Raw genomic sequence first — 18,259 nt, 5'->3', positions numbered from 1 at the left:
GGGATTGGCAGGAAAGGGATATTTTGGTACCAGGTGCCTGGGTCAGGCCAATCCGCTCAAGCATCGAGTCACGTTAGGGCCACGTTAGCCAGCGGCCAAAAGTTGTTAACAGTGGGGTTTTGCTTTGAAATAAGGAAATGTTTTAAAATTAAATATTACATTTGTATTTACTACAAAAAGCTTTTAAATAATATTAAGTGAGCTAGATTATTTTATATTTCATTTACTTTTCTCAAAACAAACATTTTAGGGGTGATTTCTCTTAAATCTAAGGCCCTTTTTTTTAGTGGGAATTTCTAAATATTAAATTTTTAAGCTATTTTTATGAGCATATGCACCACTGTTTCTACAACTTAAGCAGTCAAAGATCCCGTCGGAGATCACGCCTGGCCATCCATAATGTACATATTGCAGTCGTTTTAGATTTTCCAGTGGTTGCGGGGCCTTTGTTTTTTTTTTTATTATTTTGCTTTTTTTTAATCGACTGCTCGCTTTTTGACACTAAATTGCCCCGACTGCGATGGAGACTTGGCCCCTAACGAAGTGTGAAAGATGCTGGTCTTTGATTCGATTTGATTGCCCAACATTGGCATGCACCAAGGCAACGCCAGTCCACACCAGCTTCCAGCTCCCAGCTCCCCAACTTCAGCTCCAGGTCTGGCTTTGGCACCGTGAAGATGTAGTTAACAACGTGACTATGTAATCAGCATCTTGGCGCAGGCTAGGAAGTGCTGCACAAGTCGCTTTCAAGTCAACTGCCGAACGTAACTGCAAAGTGCAAATGATTTTCACCCCTGGCCACTCCTCCTCCGGGGTGTCCAATTTTTTTGGTCAGCTGCCCAGCTTTCAGCTCCCAGCTCCCACTCTTCTCGAAGGCTTGCTTATGTTTCTAATCAAATTAATTTCGGCAGCAGTTCCCTGCCCACGTGTCCGGTCAGCATGGCATATGCTTTGGGAGTCCAACTTGGCGTCTGTTTCGGTTTCATTTTCCTTTGGCTAATAGAGATTGCGCATACGCAGCGTGGCCCAGCCGGGCATATTGAGTTTTACAACGATTACGGGAGCAATCACGACGAGAAGCGGGTGAGTCGGTGATCTTATTACCAGGTTTATAGGTTTTTTTATGTTTTGTTACAAAGTAATGTTATTATTAAATACTTAAGTTTGAGGCAGCAGCGATTGAACATATTTTAAAGCTGTTTTTGTTGAAGTTTTTAAGGAATGATTGCAACATTTTAATTTAATTTAATTTAATTAATTTAAAACAAGGTTTTAATATACATAATATATCAATTTAAAAGCTTATTTTTTAAATTTGCTTTTAAAATCCTCGCCTTTTATGGTTGTATTTACCAAAACATCAGCTTCTATAAAAAAGTTCATAATCAATACGACAAATATTATTTTTCCTGTTAAAAATACCTTTGAAATGACACAAATAATTTGTTTTGATGATTAAACCATAAAGAGAAATTATTTTATTATTTCTAAAAATATAATTCCATACCCCTACCCCCTCACAGCTCCGCTACTCCCACCAGTATCACATCTCGGACACAGCCAGTCAGGTGCACATCCTCCACCGAGAGCAGCGGCATGGCGACCATGTCACTGGCTCCTACTCCCACCTAGAGCCCGATGGCCATATTCGCAGCGTGCACTACGAGGTGCGGGGACCTGGCCGGGGATTCAAGGCTGTCGTAGAGCAGCGAACCAGGAACAGCAGAGTGCACCAGAAGCTGGAATTCCGGAGCAGGCAGCCACAGCCACTCCGGGCTCTGGCCCTGGCTGAGCCAGTGGCATTTGTGATTTAAGGCTGGAAACCGGTAGAGCACAGCGCCTCCTCTGACAAAACAAAGATCGAGCGAATTATTTGTCTCGCTTAAGGCTTAAGCCCATAAATTGCCCAAAATGTTTAATTGTCTTTCAATGCTTTTGCTGACTTGTTGATTGGATTTCTAATTTGAAATTTAAATTGATTTCGGGCGAGAAAAATGTAAATGTAAAATTTAATAAAATTCCCATAAAAAATGGTGTACAAAAAAAGCGGAATGAATGAATGAATAAAATTATTGTTTTCTCCTAACTAGATTTTGATTGTTAAACGTTTTGATGGAAATTAAAATGAATGGATGATCTTTCGTAATACCTTTTAAACTGAGTAATGGTTTAGTGTCACTCAACAAATTGCCCTTAATTTGGCGCTTCAAATTAAATATGAGTTTCAAAGCTTAATTATAAATAGTGTGCCGAAACCAGTTGACAGTTAACGAGCTCCCCAAAGGAGCTAGCAACATTGTGGAGGTGCAGAAAAAAAACAAGAATGATTGTTGGTATTTCTTTTGTGCTAATTATATTGTTTCCTTTACTCGTGGTCAGGGTCTGCCTTTGCCGCTCTGTGATCAGCAATGCAGCAGCAGCAATCAGCAAAGCGGCTTAAATGATGGCCCAGAAGCCGACGTTACTGCCGCCGTTCAACGACACCGCTAATTGCTGGGGCTAATTGCTGTATGTTTTCGTTCGGTTTTTGAGTGCCTGCGGCTATAAAAAGTCGCTCAATCGCTCAAGAAAGTGCCAATCAGTGCTGTTGTGTCCGTTATTCCGTTTGACAGCTCACCTTGTGCGGCTTTGCCCTTTTGGCCTGATGGCAATTAAAAGACAATTTAGGCAGCATCTCTCCCAGCAACTCTCACTCTCTTTTTGTCTATTGCTTAGGTTTTTGTGTCTTCCCTGTGTTTAGTGGTTGCTTTTTATGCTAGTTACTTCATCTTCATGGGGTTCAAGTTCGTTGCCTAAGACTTTCGTTTTCAGCGGAAGTTTGTTGCTTAAGTTTAATGAGTTTATATGGAGTTTTGTTTAGTATTCAGTGAAAATTGTTTATTTATTTAATATCACATACTTTATAGTTTTTAAATATTAATTTAAGCTTTAGTTTGACGCCAACACATACCTGCCTCGCTTACTATTATCTTAATATTGTATTAATGCTTTAGTTTAACTTTCCTTTATTATTTTATAACTATTTCCCCAGCATTCTCCTGTCTCTTTTACCATCAATAATTACTTCTTAAACTCATTTACTTACCTCAATTATTCCTTAACTTTTATTACAAAATGTTTACCTCTTAGTGCCCCTCAAAAGTCTTGTTTTTAATTTCGATTAGGTTTTATTATGGGATGTTTAATTTTATTAATAGTTATTTACAACATGTTGTGGGCAAGTCTTAAAGTTAATTTCGCATTTATGTTTTCTTGTCTGGCGCTTCAGCTCGACAACGAGTTTTGCTCCTGCTGCAGCAGCATCTTCTTCCTCATCTGCAGCTTCTCCTGCTCCAAGTGCAGCTGCTGGAGCCGCTTCTGCTTGCCGAGCTTCTTCAGATGGGCGCTCTTCTCGTGCGCCAGCTTGTAATTGGCAATTGTTGTGGGCTGCTGTGTGGTAGATGTGCTGGTGGATGCGGCGGAGGTGGTGCTGGTGGATGCTGCTGTGGAGGTGCTGCTGCTGCTGTCTAGCGATGGTGCTGGAGTTGTCGTAGTCGTAGTCGTAGACGTGGTCGAGGTGCTGGAAGTGGTGCTTGTCGTTGTTGAGGAACTGAGAGCCTGAGACTGCGAACGAGCCTGCTCTTCGTCGAGCCGCTTCTCGAGCTCCGCCTGCCATTCCAAGGCCTTCTCCTCCAGCGGCAACTGCTGCAACTGCAACGAGATGATGCATGCGATTATGACATGGACATGAACGTGGATGTGGATGGGGATGTATATATGGATGTGAATGCTTCAAGATGATTGCGAAAGGAAGAGTGAGCGGGATGCTTGAGTGCGTGAGTGGGCGTTGGTGTCTGTCTGTCTGATCTCTGGCTGAAAGGCATTTACAACAGCAAAAGGTAGAGTGTCAAAAGCATGGGGGGATTCATGTGTCTGGCTTTAATTTTTTGTACAATTTTTATATATAGTAGTTCTAAATGCAAATCAGATTTGTATATATCAGGTATCTTGGTTGAGGGGGACTTCAATAGCGCAAATATCGCCTGCGACCCTCGTATTGCCTTACATAGTTCCAGGGATATGCCGCATACTTTGCCTTCTCGTAGGCCTTATACTTCTTGGTCTTTGCATTGTATTTGCCCTGCAGCTTGTCGGGCACAATGGCTGTGTATTTGGTGCCCACACCAGGCGCATACTGGGCAGCTAGTCCTGGAACAGAGGTCACTCCGCCGCTGTACGCACTCGTGGCCAGCTGACCGTAGTTGCCCTGCTTGGGCGGCAGGTTGTTGTAGTTTGGCGGGGCATAGGGTCCAGCAGGTATGGCCCAGTATCTGGGGCGAGATGGCGGCGGCAAGACGTAGCTACATAAATCAAAGAAAAAAAAGTAAATATATTATATATCAGTTATATAAGATACATTACACCTTAGGGCTGGCTAGTTTTTCAGGTTTTCGAACCCGTTTGGCTGCACTTACACATAGGGATTGGGGTTGGGCACATCGTCACTGAGATCCTCCCAGACGGGCGCCGGTTCCCGGTATGGCTTTCGGGGCGGCTGCGGCGTGGTACGTGGCGGCGGCGGTGATATCGGTCCTGTGTTGGTGCCCCAATCCACCCGGATGGCCTCTGCCTGGAGTCCAAGTCCAGCGATTGTGGCGACTAGCAGCAGGCAAGGAGTGAGCTGGAAAACAAGGAGTTTGTTTCGGTGAGTAAGGAAATCCTTGAGAGTGGGCTGAAGGGTATTCTTAAACTTTATCCAAGTATCAAGTTTGTTGTCTAAGTCTTTCGTTTGCTGTTAGCAAAATAGTCAAGTTCGTTGCCTAAGTCTTTCGATTGCTACTCGTAAAATTCTTGAATATTCGAGTTAATATTAACCCTTTAATATCCCTTTAAATATTGTTAGTTATCTCCCTCAAAAGTTCATTGCCTTAATATATTATTTAACCCCTTATCCTCGGCAGAAGGTGCTTTGCATTGTCGTGTTTTGCAAATTGCTACACGAATGATATCAATTAGATCAGGCCGCCCCCAATTCGTTTAGCCAGATCGAGATTAAGCGACTGGCGATCGCACACGATATATTTTGCTTGCCATAAAAGCGGCTTTGCCTTATCAACACAGCCTCGATTTCGATTTTGAGGATCAATTAAAGTCGCTTTATTTAGCCGCATGGCAAATTGGCAGACGGCAGACCAAAATCAATTCTGAGGCAAAAAGCAAACACTTCGGACTTGAACTCGATTTGTGTGTTTTTGTTTTGTATAACTTGAATGTAATAACAATAATTACAGCGAAGCCTGTACATTATGAAAACAATGTCAAGTGTTAAATTGTTGCAGCTGCCTGAGAGAGGCAACACAACAACACAACGCAACACAAAAAAGGCGCTTAAATATTCAAAGAAATTATTTACTTTATTGTTCGCTTATTGCCTTGCACTTTGCTCAGATGTTTGGCCTATGAATCGCAATTGTATATAAATATTTATGACACTGTTTGTTGGGTTAATTGAATTACTTGCTCAAATAATAGATTTATTGTTGATTAATTACATTCAGTTCAAGTTTTTTAGCTCTCGCTTGACACTTTTTATCGTCGATATTTTCTTTCTCTCAGACACAAATCGATTACAATGCAGAATGTGGCTTTATTTATTATTATTATTCGTTCTGTTTTTTTTTTTGTATTTTTTTCTGTAGTCATTCAAGTGTTGTTTGCTTAACTAATGAGCCTTGAGGAAGTGTGCGCCAACACAGCCGCCTCAGAAAACGCACCCCAAAGCCCGGACTCAAGCTAAACCTTTGCGGCTAAATACGGTCATTAGTTACCTCACATACATAGCATACATAGAGTTATGGCCCGGCCCGGGAGGATAGGCATCTGGCCACAAATTTGTCAGCGCCCAAAAATGGCATCGATAACAGTGATGTATGGATGCCATCTGTTCGGGTTTCATATTTACTTTTATTGGCCAATTCGAGACCGGGATTCTGTGTGGCTTACAAAAATGAATCACTGATTTTTCTCAGCTGGAAATATTACACAGAAAATTGTGTAGATCTTTTTGGGGATTATTGATTACTTGAGGCTAAATGTGAATGTGCAATTTTAGAGAGCTTTGGGAACTTGTAAACTTACATTTTAAATTTAATTTTGAAGCTTAAGAAATCTAAGAAAATTTGTAGTAAAGTAAGGCTTAAATAATTGATTGATTAATCATTTCTTTATACCAAAACTATACCCAAAATAATTTTATAAGCAATTTTGAAGTTATATAAACATTTTACCTAAAGAAAACATTTAATTTTACCTGCAAAAAATTACCCAATTACCTCTTATTTAACTTAGCTACTTGACATTTGTTTTCTGGACTCGTTTCTGCTTCTCCTTTATTTTTATGACAACCAAAAAATAGTTGGTATTTACTGTGCACTGTGCATTGGCTCGTAAATGTTGGCCTTGATTTCTGCTTGATTTTATGATTGCACAAAAGCATTGACAGAGAGTCAGTCGATCGAGGCAATATTGCTGCAACCGGCGGCGGCAATATGCATTGCGCATAGCAAATAAATGCTTGTCAATGCAAAAAATTGTCAATCAATTAGCCAAATCGGTTGGGGGGAGGGGTAGAGGGGCGAAAGAGGGGCTCGCTGACAGCATAACTGCCGCCTCTTCGGGGCAAGTGTTGTACATAATTGCTGGTATTAGTCGCCGCACGATCCCACAATGGGGTTACGTCGAAAGCCTCAATTTATGGGCACAAAAAACTTCAAATTTAAAATTAAATCATTGAGCGAAACTAAACGAGAGCAGAGAGTGGTAATCTTGGGGGTTACAGATATTTTAAATAATTTTTAAATATATATGATTTCATAGGAAAATTGAAAATAAATCTGCATAATTATTTATAATGATTTTAGAGATTTTAAAATAATTTTTTAAATATATAAAATTTCATAAGAAAATGTACAACAAATCTACATAATTATTTTTAATGATTTTAGGGAGGCTTTAATGGCTTAATTAAGTTATTAAGATTTTAGCCTTAGCTTTTACAATTTTAAAAGAAAAGAAATATATAATTTATAATATATAATTTAAAATAATAAATATACATTTTATATAAAGTAAAATAAAGACATTAATTTCTTAAGTTTCCTAAGGTTATTTAAGCTTCAAAGATGAGCAGGCAATATATTTATCTTTAATTTAATGAAATAAAACAAAAATCAAACAATTCCAGCCTTGAAAAAAGTATTAAAAGCTTACATAATCTTTATATTTTGTATGTAATTACTTTAAAATCCAATTAAAATAGTGCTTGGACACATTCAATCTTCATATTTTATTAAGTGTCTGTTCCATCAGACTTATCTATCAATAGCATAATTATCCCAAAGCTGTGTGAACGGGTTTTGTTCCATTTTTATTTATTTATTTTAAAAAACCTTTTAATGGCTTCCAGCTCCAGTTTGACAAGACCTGTTATTAAGCAGCATGAGATGCCATAAACTCGAATTTGTGTAACAATGGGTCGCCCTGCTGGCAGTGTCACTTCCGACAAATAAAGTGGACGTGGACGGCGACCCTGAACTTGAGGAGAACCCATAGACCGAAAACCACAAAGGCGGCCACGCGAGTCTACATTTTGCCCATATATGTATGTATATATCTATTTTTTATAGGATTTTTTTTTCTTTTTCGTTTTATTCTCGCGAATTGCGACTTAATGGGAACAGAATTGCGCAGCCAGTTGAATGAACCCCTCGGAATGGGTGACTCTCCTTTGGGCTGTGCGGCTTTTAATGTACGAGTACTTGGGGTGCACGGGGAGAAAAGTGAATGGTGAGATTGAATGAATTTAATATGAGACTAAAAGAAAAAGGGTGAAAAGAAATTAAGAAAATATATGAAGGAAAATGGTGAGAAAAGGAAGTGGAAAAGGTACTTTTCTAAGAGCTATTATACTTTATGCTTAATTTCTTCTTTAAAATTGTACTATTTTAATTCAATTATATATTTAACACTTAAAAGAAGTAGAAAATAAGTTAATTGTTTTTTGTTTTCTTTTCTTTTTAATTTTTAATATTAAAACATTAATTTTTAATATTATTACCCTCGGAGGATCTATGAAACTTATTCTTTTTTTCTTAATTTCTTTTTCAAAAATGAACTCTTTTCTTTTAAATATATATTTAACACTCAAAAGAACTAGGATATTAGTAAATAATTATTTTTATTTTTTGTTTCATTATTTAATATTAATATACAAGAAAAACTAGCTTGAGGAAGCCAAAATGTGTTTACCCAAATTAAAAATCCTTCATAACTATGGCAAAAACGCATTAATTTCAATTCGGAAAACTGTTCTGAGTTATTTTTTACAAGGTTACTAAATCTGTATACTGAGTTTTAAATTTTAAAAAATTTGAAAATTTGTAAATTTTTTGATAATTTGTATGAAATAACCCCTTATAATTTTTTTGAAAAAAGTACATAAATTTTGTTACCCCAAAAATGGCTTAAATGATTCGCCTCCTCATGCTGATCAAGAATATATATGGTTTATGGGTTCGGAAATGGCTTTTTCGCTTAGGTTTAAGCTTATAACTAAAATTATAATTATTTATTTTATTATTTTAAAAATGAATTCCGAATTTAAAACAAAGAAATGTAATAAACTATTCAAATTATTCCTTAATAATTAAATTTAAAAATAAACAATTTCTTATTAAACATTTTCTAAACTTTTCAGAGAATATCCCCTTGAATATTGTATTATTTTCTTTCTGTGGACATTTGTACATATTCTTGGGCGGCACTCCTTCCCCTGATCAAAACCCAAAAGCGATCTTGATCGCGATCTGGTAATGAGCAGCGCTCCGCCCGCGGGTGTTCTGCTCACTAATTAAAAACAATCAATAACGACTAAGCAAACGCCGGGCACACCACACCACACCACACCACACGCTCGCCTTACACCGCATTATCATTATCTGTGATTAACGCAGTTTAAACCGAAAATAATCATTTATTATCAAAGCGGTTGCTGCAGTTATGCTTCGTGTTCCACAATTCCCCCCAAAAAAATTAAGTGCTTAGACCAAAAAATATTTTTGCAAAACAACGGCAACGGTTTTGGGTCAAGCTTAGATTTAATTTAATGTTACCAAAAAAACAAAAATATAGTATATATATGTATGTAGGAAAAGCCAAGCAGGCTGACATGGCATTAAACGTACTATGGTTAGCAGCTGGATAGATCTGGCTGAGATCTCTGCAGACCGGTCGTCGGTCTCTTATAGTTATTGTAAATCTCTTTTATTGCACAACATTATCGCAAGGGGCAGAAAAACAGAAGAAAAAAATACAGCAAAATATAAGGCATAAAAAACATAAAACACAAAAAAACGAAAAGGCGCAACGAACAAAATTTAACGCTTGCATTTGGCGCGTTCAAATTGTAATTCGATAATAAGTATGCCATAATCATTTTTTAAACGCCCTAATTGAAATAATTTATATTGGCTTATGGGGGCGAAATATGCAAGTGCTTAGATACGCCTGCCAACGAATGGTATTGCAGACTGCAGGGCCACCGCCGCCAGAGAGCTCCTGCACTTTAATTATGAATATGAATATGGGTCTTGCATTATCTTTCTATTTTTCTCCCAATAATTTTCGGTTTTGTGAATTTCAATTTTTGCAATGCGGGTGGAAAATGATGAATGGTTATTCCCTCGTCTTTGAAATCGTGTCATAAGTATGCGGGCGATGAAAGTAAGTCAATGATACGCGGGGTATATCAATAATTATCTTTTGTTTTGTGGGTCGAGAGAGAAAGAGTTATTGTTCATCAATCAAAAACTGACAAGGTGATAGTTGAAAATTTCAAAAGAAATATATCTCTTAAGAGCCTTACTCCAGTTATGGTATTGTTATTAATTTATTCAAGCCATAATTCAATTATTATTAAAGGTCTTAAAGGCTTTGGAAAGGCCATGAGCTCAGGGATTATCAAATCAAAATGAAATATTAACAAATACATAAATGATTTCGATGATATATTATCTTCAAGAGATAATCTCCGAAAAGATGAATGGAAATCAAATGTTTATCATGGACCGGAATATGGTTTAAATTTATGAAAAACAAGAAACTCAAATCAAAATCTATTTTACTTCCGTTTTCTTAAGTTTTCTTAAGTTTTCTTCAAAATTATGATTAAATCATGCATTTTTAATAAACTTGTTCTTCTAATTAATCAGCTCCCACCCTTGGCTGTTCTTCCTAAAGGTTATTTTCTAGAATTATGGATTATATATTAGCATAAAATTTAATTTTGAAATTAAGTTATAAGATAAATATTTAAAAATGTTCCATTGTTTACAAAAATAGGAAAAGAAAAACTATAATTAAATTGATTTAAAAGAGTGCAAAGAGTAAGAAAAACTATTGGCATTGCTTCATAGCTAATTAAGATACTAAAAAAACAATTACAAACAATTCACCATTAATTAGTAAACTAAAAATAAACTAAATCGTGGAGGATTTTCCTAACTAAAACCTCATCTTATAAGCAACATCCGCTTCAAGCTCCAAGCAAAGCCAACAAAGCTGGAAATGCCAGAATGCAGATATAACCAGCACCAAGATGATATAGTAATGTTGCTCCATCAATTGCTCTCTTAGGTGGGTGTTATCTGCCCCGGTGTTAATGTGAAAATATCATCCATAAATCTGGCTGCCAGCCTCAAGAGTGTTCATTAAATTTACATCTTAATGGAACGCTAGAAGACATCCGGCAGATCAGTGAACTGGGTCCAACTACCAGTGACCTTCCTAGACCAAGTCGAGAATCATAAATAAAGGGTTTAAGAATTGGAATTGGATGTGGTGGCAGTGGTCGTGGCAGTGAATGACTTCATCTGCTCCGAAGCGTGTCACGTAATTAGCTTACAGCGAGCAGCACACCACCACTCATTTGCATATAAAGCTGGCCTAGCCTCCAATTCCGAATCCGATTCAGGTTCGGACACTTGGAGATTTCAGTGTCGTCGAGTTCTCGTTTTTCCAGGCTTATCAGGCAAAAGATCCATCTTCGTCAGAGGAGAGGTTCAAGGCCTGGCAAATTGTCGCTCGTTCGCAACGCTCAATGCAACGGCCAGCCATCCATCAATTGCGGCAGCCAACCTTGATGAATCGCAGAACAAACACAACACCACCTCCCCCTTGTATATATATATATCTGTATAGTATATATCTGGATCCCCTTATAGCCCACCCGCATTAAGGGGCTAGCGTTAAATTTGAACATGGCTCTTTGACGCCAAATCATTATTTTCAGAGTTTTGCAAGTACTTTTTGGTACTTTTTGGCTGCGCTCATTTGTCACAGAAACGCGCAAACTTGTTTCCATTTTGATGTTTTCCAACAGCTTAAGCATTCGTTCGAGTTGTTTCAAGATTTGACGCGGTTTTCACTGCATTGCTACACGGTGTATACAAAATAATCACAGAGTGAACGAAAATAATGTTCAATTCAGGCGGCTTCCTCATCAGTCAGAAGCTTGCACAGGGAGAAATTAGTATATAAAGGTTCTTTAAAAATTATATTATAATTAAAATTATATTTTAATATTAATATATATATAAAATATTAAGGATATCTATTAAAATGCATATATTTACTCTACCAGGAAGTTTGCTTTATTTTATAAAATTACTTCCTTCGTGTGCAGTGTTCACCCAATATAGCAATATATAACCTTGTGCTGGGAGATCGGCACCCAGCAGCAGCCTCTTTGATCGGCGGTGGAAGATGTGTCTTGAGTTATGATACTTGATTGGCAGCGATTTGTCTTGATTTCTGGTGAAGGTGCCTGCCTGGCTGACTGACTGACGCATTATCGATGGGGTTTTAAGGCTATATCCCCCAAGTGTTTTGCTAGTTTTGCAATTTAGAATGTCTAGCAAAAGTAAAGGGGATTTTTGTCAAGTGCTGCTTAAGAAACCTAAGAATTTAGACACATGACAACTCTTTCTCTCCCTTCTAATATCAAGTTTCCCAGGCCCCTTTGGTGAAATCTCCTAGCTCTTTGCATACTTTTCCCAAGACCCGCCGGCAATTGTTAGGCAAATACTTGGCTAGAAAATCATTATGATTATGCATTTTGATTAATTGCCACAAAGTTCCCAGGCTGAAAAAAAGAGAGAAGTTCAGCCCCAAGTCAAGTCCATATCCATAACAAAAGAATAATAAACAATATTCGATATAATCGATTGCCAAAAAAAAAAAATGCAAATAAAAATGATTTGCGAATCAAATAACGAAATTTATAAGCAAACCAGACGTGGGAGTCAATCAAAGGCAAAAAAAGATACAAAAATTCAAGACATATAATCAGAAAATATTAATAAATAAGTAGACATCATGTTGATTTCAATTACGCTGGCAAAATTCTGCCTAATAATGCGCATTTTGAACCTGCTCAATGGGGTTAATGAAATTTCTTCTTATTTTTTATACATATTTTTCATTATTTCCATACATTTTGTTTGGTTTTATTATTTGCGTAGATCTCCAGCTGTGGCCCTGGTCTTCGTAGTTAGATTCTATTTCCACGACTTTGGGGCATTGTGCTCGTCTCGGAATCATTCCCAGAGCCTCAGCAAACTTGACCTTTTCCAGTACTCTTTTTTTTCATATGGATGCGGAGTCTGGCTTACAGAGCAACATGCAAGGGGCGGGGTAAGCTTTTTAATTAACGCGAAAAAATTGGCAAATTAAATACCTGACACGATAAATGCCCCGACAAGCACTTACAGAAGCACCAGCATCTTGAGGGTTGCATTAAGCAATTTTTTTAAAGAAACAGAGACGGCTTCTGAACTAGATTTGTGGAGGTTAATGGTATTTTGAGCTATTTTAAGTCACTTAAGCCATTTATTTAAATTCTAAAAAATATATAAATATATAAAATGAATGTTAAAGTTCACTCAACTCAAATGATATCTGCGGCAGATCAGCCTGAAATACTTTTCAGTCAATCATTCATTCTAGACATTCCTATAGAGCTGCCAGAATACCCGAGGCTAGATCAAGATCTCCTCATAAATATGTCCTAGGGTATGCCGGGAGGGTCTATTGCCAGTTTTCTGTCAGCTCCGACATTTGGCCAGTTGGCCCGCCGCCCTGATTGACTCAATCGCGATAGCAGAGGCTCATTGAATTTCTGGCATTTTGGGCGGCACAGTTTCGCAAAAGGAAAATTGTTGAAAACAAAAAAATATACAAAAAAAAAACCTTCGAGACGTAATAACTTGGATTTTGAGTAGGGCAGTTAATGCGTTTCGCCCCGGACTAATCATAAATCTCAACGCAGCCGCTAATCAGTGGTTAGCCAAAGTTTAATGCCTGTCAGCCGCGGCAGTTAAGTGTCTTGAACTTTTTGGCAGGAATGTTGTGAAAAAAAAGATAAATAAATCGAATCGTAGCGAAACCGAATCAAATCAATGCCCAAGACAATGGGCCATAGCCTATGGTCAAGACAATGCCCCCCACCGAATGGCTTTTTGTATGGTTAGGTCAATGTGCTACCGTTAGCGTTTGGCGATTGGAAAATGATTTTGGGGAGTTGCATTTGATTGTTTTGTAAACAAAACGAAAAACGGTCGTTAATTTGTTTAATTCAAAGCTTTGTTGACTTTATGCATAATGCCGTTTTAGGTTACCATTTCAGATATGCTAACTAGTATAGGCCATGTTTGTTAATATCTTTCTTGTTTAACAAATCCCAAAAAAATGCTAACCGACAAATTGCATGCTCTACGGGGAGGAGCTGTCTGTTGTTGAAATATCGATAAAAAGAAAATGTTTATAAATATTAATTAAAGTTCGTGCAACATTTATAAGGAAGTCGGTTTGAAATTAACAAAATACGAATTAAGCAAATTGCATATTAATATGATTATGCTTTGTGTGATCGCTCAGCGGCGTACAAAACAAAAACACATTTATAAATATAATCGAACACGTTAATTACCCAAATGATGTTGCACAAATATCATATATATTTTGACAATTAAGCTGAGGATGAGGCTGAGTCTGAGGCTGATTTCACCGCCACCAAACGTTTCCGGTGAGACATCATCGTCTCGATTATAACGAAAGACTCGGAACACAAACTTGCCACAGAACAATGCGTACGTATTTAAGAATTTAAGAATTTAAGAAGCCGAATTTAATTCACATGAGCAATTGTGGGTCATTGCCTTTGTCAATTGCCTAAAATATGAACTCCACTCGGTTGTATATTTTGTTTTTTGTTTGGTTTTGTGGTTTGCCCTTGATTTGTTGATTATGGGAATTATATTTTAGTGTTTGTTAAATATTTAAATATGTAAAAAGTTTAGAAGAGAAATCTTGGTATAAGTTTCTTATATGCTTAATAAACTTTGCTTTTTTATTTGTTGAATATCTTCAATTTTGTTTTAAAATATTTAACAATAAGCAACATTTTTAAAATGTCAATTCTGCATATTTAAAAATATACAATTATATTTAAAAATTTAATTTAAGAAGCTTACTGAAATTGTATAAATTTGTATTATTTGTATATAAGCAGAATGGGGTTTTTTAGAAATAAATAAATATATTAAACATTTTTTTTTAAGGAATAGAAATATCTTAAGGTGGTTTTATTATAAAATAGTTAAAATAAAAAAATATTTTTAAGGTTTAAATTATTCTAAACTATAGTTATTTATATTTATAAATTATTAACCAGACTTTTGGCTAACCAAGCAATTTTTTATGCCTTTTTTTTTTGTTTTTAAAATATTTCTTTAAGCCATAATCAAGATCACTACCTTTTACCTTTCTATTTTAGGCTTCTACATATTTTTTGAAACAATTTTAAGATGTATACATTTTTGAAGACCCCTATTAATCTTTGTTTAAATTTTATAAATTTTTACCAAGCTCAAAGAAATGTTTCTTTAGCAATTTAAAATGTTTTACACATTCTTTCTACTACAAAAAGGAATGCAAAATCTTTGCAAGATCATATCCCAGATTGTTTCAGCCTGTTCTACCTAAGAATATATCAATTAATTTATGAAAACTCTCTGTTTTTTATGTTATTTAACACTTAATTTGTTTCTAAATATTTTAAATAAATTTAAGAGCTTAAAACAAATTCAAGAAATTCCTTGGATTTATAATTTCCCACCCCTATATAAGGCAAGGTCCAATGACACGCAATGCCTCTGATGTGAAATTTATACAGTTTGCCCTGGAGTGTGTGAGAAATTCATTGAATTTTGTTTTCAGCGTGAATTTATTTATTTATTTCCAAAAAATTATGTGAGAGCCAGCACGCATGTTCGAGAAATGCATAAATACTTGCATTGATTACCCCAAAAAAATATAAACACGAGCAGGCGACACGTGTTTGAACTTAATCATTAAACGGAAATAAATAATACTCAATAATAATAATAATAATAATATTAATAAAATACTCCAAGTTACTTACCATTTTGTGATTTGATCTGATCAAATGAAACTCGAGGCTTCCAAGTCGATTAACTGCAAAAATATTAGTTGAAAAGTTACTTTTTATAGATTGGTTTCGCACTTGGCGTTTGCACACAGAAAGTTGTTTTTCGAATGTCCTACAGAATTTGTTATTAATTTATTTTAGTAACTAAATCGAGTCGAATGAGCGACCGGTCACCTGGTCAGTCTCAATCAAACCCACTTTTTTATTTTATATATATTTTTTTTGATCTGATGCCTGGTAATTGTAGACGACTCTGGCATATCGAATGACGCGACGTGTGGGACAATATCAAATCAGATTTAAGGTAAATATCAAATGGAACGGCGGCCCCGTTCATTATGCAATCCCATTACTTAGTTGGACCCTTATGGTGGGTAGTGAATGGTGGTTACATTTTGGCCGGTGACTGTAGCCTGGTGATGATGACGATGACGCCGTCAGTTTGGCGTCTCAATTGCCAGTGTCCATGGCAGCATTTCGATTGAAATCGAGATCGAGATCGAGATTTGTTCCACACATGCACATGGTTTGGCCTGATAAGGAGGAGGTGGAGTCATACAGTGGGGCTTTGTTGAAGAGGAAATGTATTGGGAAATCTTTTAAAGACTTTCATTTAAAAGTTAAGTTAAGTTTTTGGGTATTTATTTAAATTTTGAAAAGGATTATGGGACCCTAAGTATATTTATTTTTTTGTAAACAACTTTTTTCTTTGCTCAAATACCTTTTCTTTGCAAGTTTCACTGTAAAAAGTACTATAACTTCCCAAGTCTTGTAATTTCCTTGTTCAAAATCCTTTTCTTAGCAAGCTCCACTGTATTTTTTTGGGGGCGTCTGACCAAAGCCACGATCTGCCGCGCATGCGTAAACTTTAAAACCAATTTAAATGACCATTTTCTTTTGAAAAACAATCTAAGGCTGGGTTAATTTTCAATTGGTGCTCTCGATCTCGGAGTGTCGCAAATGTGGAGCCAAAGCCGAGCCACATGCCAAGCATTTTAAGTGCCGGCAAAGTCCAAGCTATTTGCCATCGTAAATATCTTACTTTAAGGTTTTGACAGTATATGCCAATGCGTATTTGAAGTCCAGCCAAAAAACAAAAAAATCAAAATAATGCCGGCCCATGTCACGGCTAAAACGAAACGCAGTTGTTGGCGGAACGTGACTATGTTTGGGTCGCAAAATTAATGGAAACTCAGAGTCCGAGCGAGTACTGTTGACCTCCAGCGGAATCTCTCTCGGAAACTCGTTTCCATATGTAATATGTGTGGTGACCTTACTGGTTCTCTCAAAAGAACCCAGTTATCTTGTGCATAATTATCTTTTATAGAGCCGACAAACTAGTTGAAGATGAGCTCGGTTACGTCTGATAAATCCAAAAACAATTTAAGCAAATTAACGAGGCACAGTTCAGGTTCAGCCAAGAGGGGTGTTGCCGCAAGTACCCGCAATTATCTGCCACATTTCCGGCACATTAAAAGGCAAAAAACTAAATGGAGGGAAAAAAATATATAAAAATATTATAAGCCAGGCAAAAAGGCGTTTTTAAAACTCATTTGCAAGCTGTTGCATTTAAAGAGGCAATAAGCAAAACAATTTGCTTTTTAGTTTTAAATTTTTCCCTTCCTTTTTTTGTGGTGAGTGAAAAGTCAGGGGCGAGGTTTAATTTATGGCCGATTTTTCCCTAGATTTTCCTAGCTTTTTAGTTTTTTACTAAATATTTTTTTTAGTATTTTGACAAATGTTCGTTTGGTGCGTGCAAAACGTTAGCAACGCCTTCGATTTTTTTGTTGTTATCTTTTTGTTGAAATTGATTTATTTATTTGCATAAATTTAACACGCCTGCGACAGCAGCTGGGCAGCCTGTGGGCCTGCAGGCTATAAATTGTCTGCATTGCAGCACGCAAGTTCGTTGCCTAAGTCTTTTGTTTCTCTTGCGCATTTTTCGCATTTACGCTCCTTTATGTATTCTGTATTTCTTTATTTTTATTTTTTTATGGGTTTCTTGCACTTTACGAGAACTTCACAGCGGCGAGTGTTTAGCACTGTTGCGTGGCTTTTGTTACTTTTGCATCATCATCACGAAAGCACATACTTTGCTGAAGGGGCGTTGCTGGAACGGAGGATATGTACTGTACTGGGCGTAGGATATATATTGACGAGCTGTTGGAGTACACCGGAGTTAGCGCCAAAGCGTGACAAAACACATTGAAGACCCGGGCCACACTGAAAGCAGCGAATGTGGTAGCATCAGCACAAAGTCTCCGTCTCCCGTTTTGTGGGCCTCCGCTGGTCATCAGCTGGTTTGCGAATCCGATCCGATCCGAACCGAAGCCCCAGAGCCGAGAGCCCGCCGAACTCCAACCCGCTCCGGCTTCGGCTGCGTTTGCTTTTTGTTTTTTTTCTGTATTGTATTTTATTTTGTTTCAAACATTTCGCCAGCGAGTTTTCATATGTGGAGCCCCTCACCAGCAACATGTTGCTAGGGCCGTTTCCGGCCTGTCAGCCAGCCACAAATGTTGCCAAGAACGGGGCCTGTTATGTTAATAACCAGCAAACAAAGTAACTAAATAAAAAAAGTAAATAAAAAAGTAAATAAAATATACAAAAATACCTTGCCGTGATTTATGAGTCATTTAACTATATTATTGTTAAGATTTAATAAGCCGTGTAAATGCCAGCTTCCTTTTTTGCAATTCTCAGACTGGTTCTTATCAA

The 18,259-nt window shown here is 36.9% G+C and overlaps 2 protein-coding genes across 4 annotated transcripts; one reads left to right on the top strand and one right to left on the bottom strand.

Annotated features, from left to right (window-relative positions):
- The first annotated feature begins 939 nt into the window (after positions 1–939).
- On the top strand, positions 940–1,860 carry Cpr62Ba (Cuticular protein 62Ba). The gene is made up of 2 exons (XM_017174104.2): positions 940–1,083; positions 1,524–1,860. Exons 1-2 carry the CDS (start codon positions 940–942, stop codon positions 1,812–1,814), a joined length of 435 nt encoding a protein of 144 aa, XP_017029593.2. The 3' UTR covers positions 1,815–1,860.
- Positions 1,861–3,157: 1,297 nt separating this feature from the next.
- Positions 3,158–17,838, bottom strand: GV1. Of its 3 annotated transcripts, none has more exons than XM_017174134.3 (5): positions 17,637–17,838; positions 15,518–15,570; positions 4,455–4,660; positions 4,046–4,340; positions 3,158–3,690 (listed from the first exon to the last, which is right to left on the bottom strand). In XM_017174134.3, exons 1-5 carry the CDS (start codon positions 17,836–17,838, stop codon positions 3,265–3,267), a joined length of 1,182 nt encoding a protein of 393 aa, XP_017029623.2. In that variant the 3' UTR covers positions 3,158–3,264. The 3 variants fall into 3 exon arrangements, 2 of the variants coding, with proteins under 2 accessions (XP_017029623.2, XP_070142076.1); XM_070285975.1 differs by lacking the exon at positions 17,637–17,838 and adding an exon at positions 17,558–17,575; XR_001770887.3 differs by having other exon boundaries at positions 3,550–3,690; positions 3,868–4,340.
- Between the last annotated feature and the right edge of the window lie 421 nt (positions 17,839–18,259).

Source organism: Drosophila kikkawai, chromosome 3L (genome assembly GCF_030179895.1).
Source record: "Drosophila kikkawai strain 14028-0561.14 chromosome 3L, DkikHiC1v2, whole genome shotgun sequence".
NCBI lineage: Eukaryota > Metazoa > Arthropoda > Insecta > Diptera > Drosophilidae > Drosophila > Drosophila kikkawai.
The sequence above is the reverse complement of the archived record's forward strand: the minus strand, read 5'-3'. Positions and strand labels throughout refer to the sequence as shown.

Coding starts and splice junctions, on each gene's coding strand:
- Cpr62Ba (XM_017174104.2), top strand. CDS start 940: ATGGCATATGCTTTGGGAGTCCAACTTGGCGTCTGTTTCGGTTTCATT. Junction 1,084..1,523: donor GCAATCACGACGAGAAGCGG/GTGAGTCGGTGA, acceptor ACCCCCTCACAG/CTCCGCTACTCCCACCAGTA.
- GV1 (XM_017174134.3), bottom strand. CDS start 17,838: ATGACCAGCGGAGGCCCACAAAACGGGAGACGGAGACTTTGTGCTGAT. Junction 15,571..17,636: donor AGCAACGCCCCTTCAGCAAA/GTATGTGCTTTC, acceptor ATATTTTTGCAG/TTAATCGACTTGGAAGCCTC. Junction 4,341..4,454: donor CCCAACCCCAATCCCTATGT/GTAAGTGCAGCC, acceptor TGATTTATGTAG/CTACGTCTTGCCGCCGCCAT.